At 50.8% G+C, this 3,933-nt stretch overlaps 1 protein-coding gene across 2 annotated transcripts in view; it reads right to left on the reverse strand.

Annotated features, from left to right (window-relative positions):
• The window catches only part of Ide (insulin-degrading enzyme), a 95,392-nt gene that overhangs the window by 82,200 nt on the left and 9,259 nt on the right, over positions 1-3,933 (reverse strand). The window contains exon 1 of one of the 2 annotated variants that reach the window (XM_013034365.1): positions 172-338. The exons of the other annotated variant lie outside the window; for it this stretch is intronic. Coding sequence (XP_012889819.1) covers positions 172-269 — 98 coding nt within the window. The 5' untranslated portion in view covers positions 270-338. Of the gene's footprint in view, positions 1-171; positions 339-3,933 lie in introns of those variants that run through there. 2 annotated transcript variants of the gene reach the window in all.

Here is a 3,933-nt window from a genome sequence, read left to right on the forward strand (position 1 = left end):
CTCCCGCCCTTCTGGGGTGTCCGTGCGGACACCCGCGCCCCAGGCCGGCGGGCACTGGCAGCGTGAGGGGCGGCGGCGGCGGCTCTAAGTGCTGAATCACCACTTTGCAAGCCGAGAGCCAAACCACCGGGACCTACGGGCCCCGAGTGCCCGGGGGCTCGGTCCGCTTACCCGCAGAGACACTCCGGAGGCGGCAGGCGGGCGCCGAAGACCGAGCGGAAGGTGCTGGACAGAGCGGGGTGCAGCAGCCACGCCAGCCGGTACCGCATACCCAGCGCAGCCGCTGGGACCACGGTGAACGCTTCCACCTGGCGCAGGGAGCCGGCCCTGCTCACTGCGCATGCCCAGTCCGCCGCGCCAGGGTGCAGTGGCTCCGCTCCGGGTTTTAGCTGGAGCCGGACGGGGCGGGGACAACCGCAGCCTGGGCCTTGGCGGACTGGCAGGTGGGACTGGGCAGTGGCCCAGGCGCTGGGGCTGCCTGGCCTCTGGCCTTGGCCAACCACGAAGAGTCTCGCTTGGGTTGGATCTGGCGCACTCATGGGGACAGTGATTTGTGTATCTGGCCAGGATGGGTGGGGCGTTTCTGAATAGAGTGACGGCTCCTGGGCCACGTTTCCCTGGGCAGCACTGGGGCCCTGCAGGTGCTGGAACAGAGTCCTCCCGGGGCTGCGGCTTCAGAAAACGAATCCGCGGAGGGGGTAGGGGGAAGGGAGAGGGGGGTGTCCTGGCGGGCCTGGGGTGTGGTGGGATTCAGATCGCTGAAGATCCACGGTCCACGGGCACAAGGGCAAGTGAAGAACGCAGGGGTAAGCTTCCATCCTGGGGAAGCCAACCGCAGGTCCTTGAAGAGGAGATAAGGCAGGGCCTAGGCCCTCAGGGCTTTGGTGGACCTTCCAGTCCCCAATAGAACTACTCCGTCCTGATACTCCACTTCTACCAGGGTCCGTCCATTTCAGTACGGTGTAAGACGTGACTTTTCCCCTGGCGGCTTCACGTGGCTTTGCATCCACAAATAACCTAGTAGTTGTTATGGATCGGACTTTCCATCACGTTTTACTAAGGATGGAGGGAGGACATTGTCTTTAAGGAGCAGTGAGTGGGGGGTAGGGATGGTGATCCCCATTTCAGGTACTCTTTGGTGTTTGACAAGGTCGATCAAAGCCTGCAGCCCAATGCTGGGTTGTGAATCCTATTATTGCTGCATATAGGAATTCAGAGGGTCCCTAAACCAAATTTGTGCTTTATCAGATACCCAAGGATATTTTTTACAGTTATGCACTTCCATGTGACTAAAAAGGCCAACCCTTGGATGCAAACAAGTAAAAATTAACCACAAGCTTCCTAGTGGTAACTACAGGCATATAGTTTTAGGAACCTTCGTGTTACTAGTTGTTCCTCTGCAGACAGGGCATCATCTTAGAATGGTTGGTTCCTTTGGGAGTGCTACTGTATAGACTCTTGAGTACATTGGTGATTACTTAAGGGAATTTGTAAATGGGCCAAAAGTGGATACAGTTTCATAGATCCTGCAATATGAGGTACCTCTAAGAAATAGAATACAGACTTTGACTAAAAAAATTAGTATTTAACCAGGCATTTGTAATTGTAATCATATCTACTCAGGAGGCTGAGATCTGAGGATTGTGGTTTAAAACCAACCCAGGCAGAAAAATCCATAAGACTCTTATCTCCAATTAACACAAAAAGTGAGAAATGGAGCTGTGGCTCAAGTGGTAGAGTGCTAGCCTTGACCACAAAAGCTCAGGATGTACCCAAGCTCATGGTGTGCCCAAGGCCAGAGTTCAAGCTCCAGGGCCAGCCAAAAAAAATATTAATATTTAAAGAGAAAATAAATCATAACAAATAGCTCAAGACTTGGAGATTCAGGACTCTTCTGAGATCTCCTTAGGCTATTAGAAATGCTTCAGGGCTGGGAAGGTGGCTCAGTGGAAGAGCACTTGCTTTGCATGCATGAGGCCCTGGGTCAATTCCTCAGCACCACATAAGCAGAAAGCTGGAAGTGACGCTGTGGCTCAAGTGGTAGAGTGCTCAGCCTTGAGCTGAAGAGCTGAGGGACAGCACCCAGGCCCAGAGTTCAGGCCCCACGACTGGAAACCCCCCCCAAAAATAAATAGAAATGCTTCATAAAAATGCTTCTGGAGGGCTGGGAATATGGCTTTGTGGTAGAGTGCTTGCCTATCATGCATGATGCCCTGGGTTCATTTCCTCAGTACCACACACACAGAAAAAGCCAGAAGGGGTGCTGTGATTCAAGTGGTAGAGTGTTAGCCTTGAGCAAAAGTAGCTCAGGGATAGTGCCCAGGCCCTAAATTCAAGCCCTAAGATGGGGGGAGGGGAGAGGGAAGCTTCTCCATGTGTGAGGATGTGGTTGAGTAGTAGACCTTATCTAGTACACAGGTTTGATTCCCAGCAGAACAACCGACTTCCTCTTACTACTCCTAGTGTGGGGCCAGCACAGGAGAGGGACTCTGAAGTTTCATTAGCTTCATGATAACTTTACCCCTGGTGGGAATGGATGTAGTGGATGTGAATATTAATATTGTCTCAATAAAAAGGATATGAGCCAGATGCAGGTGGCTCATGCCTATAATCCTAGCCACTCAGGAGACCTGAAGATCCTGGTTTGAAGCTGTCTTGGGCAAAAAATTCCCTGAGATTCTTATCTCCAATTGACCACCAAAAAAACAAGAGGATCTGTGGTTCAAGTGGTAGAGTACTTGCTTGTTTTTGTTGTTGTTGGTCTTGGAGGCTGAATTCTGGGCCTGGGCACTGTCCCTCAGCTCTTCAGCTCAAGGCTAGTGCCCTACCACTTGAGCCACAGCAACGCTTCTGGCTTTTTTCTGCTTATGTGGTGCTGAGGAATTGAACCCAAGACTTCATGCATGCAAGGCAAGCACTCTACCACTGAGCCAACTTCCCAGCCCAGACCAACTGCTTTGAGTGAAAAGTGAAGGGACAGCGTACAGGCTCTTAGTTAAAACCCCAGTACTAATGCATGTGTGTGTGTGTGTGTGTGTGTGTGTGTGTGCGTGCGCGTGTGCATGTGCGTGCGCGCGCACGCACGCGCGCGCGCACACACACACGTCTTCCAAATGTCTGATCCTAGGCTGCTAGGATCAGAATGCAACTTTTTTTTTCTTTTTCTTTTCTGGTCCTGGGGCTTGAACTCAGGGCCTGGGCACTGTCTCTGAGCTTATTTTGCTCAAGGCTAGTGCTCTGCCACGTGAGCCACAGTGTCACTTCCAGTTCTTTCTGAGTAGTTCATTGGAGTCTCATAAGATTTTCCTGCCTGGCTGTCTTTGAACTGTGATCCTCAGATTTCAGTCTCCTAAATTGGTAGGATTACAGGTATAAGCCACCAGTGCCCAGCTCAGAATGCAACTTTTTAGAGGCCAACACTCAACCCCACACATTTCTAGTCTCTATTCTTACCCTCCACTAACTTCAGTTCTTACAGCCAATTAATGATAACAATGTTTTCTTACCAATGCGCTAGCAATTTTCAAGCCCCTCTAAAATGCCATTGCTCTCACAAACTCAACATTCCTTTCCTCACTTGCTCAACAGGAAGTGGTCTGAGACGCCAGAGTTTACCATTCTCTAAAGAGGATGACCTAATTTATGTTTGTATGTATGTTGAGATAGGGGCTCTTTGTGTACCTCTGGCTAGCTTCCACCTACTAAATCCTCCAGAACTGATTATAGGAATAGTGCACCACACCCAGCTAAGACCTGATTTCTCTAACAAATAAATTACAGTATAAAAAAGAGTTGAGGGGCTGGGAAGGTGGCTCAGTGGTAGAGCACTTGCCTTTCATGCATGAGGCCCTGGGTTCAATTCCTCAGCACCACATAAGCAAAAAGAAAAAAAGCCAGAAGTGGTGCTGTGGCTCAAGTGGTAGAATGCTAGCC

Source organism: Dipodomys ordii, unplaced genomic scaffold, assembly GCF_000151885.1.
Source record: "Dipodomys ordii isolate 6190 unplaced genomic scaffold, Dord_2.0 Scaffold188, whole genome shotgun sequence".
Taxonomy (NCBI): Eukaryota; Metazoa; Chordata; class Mammalia; order Rodentia; family Heteromyidae; genus Dipodomys; species Dipodomys ordii.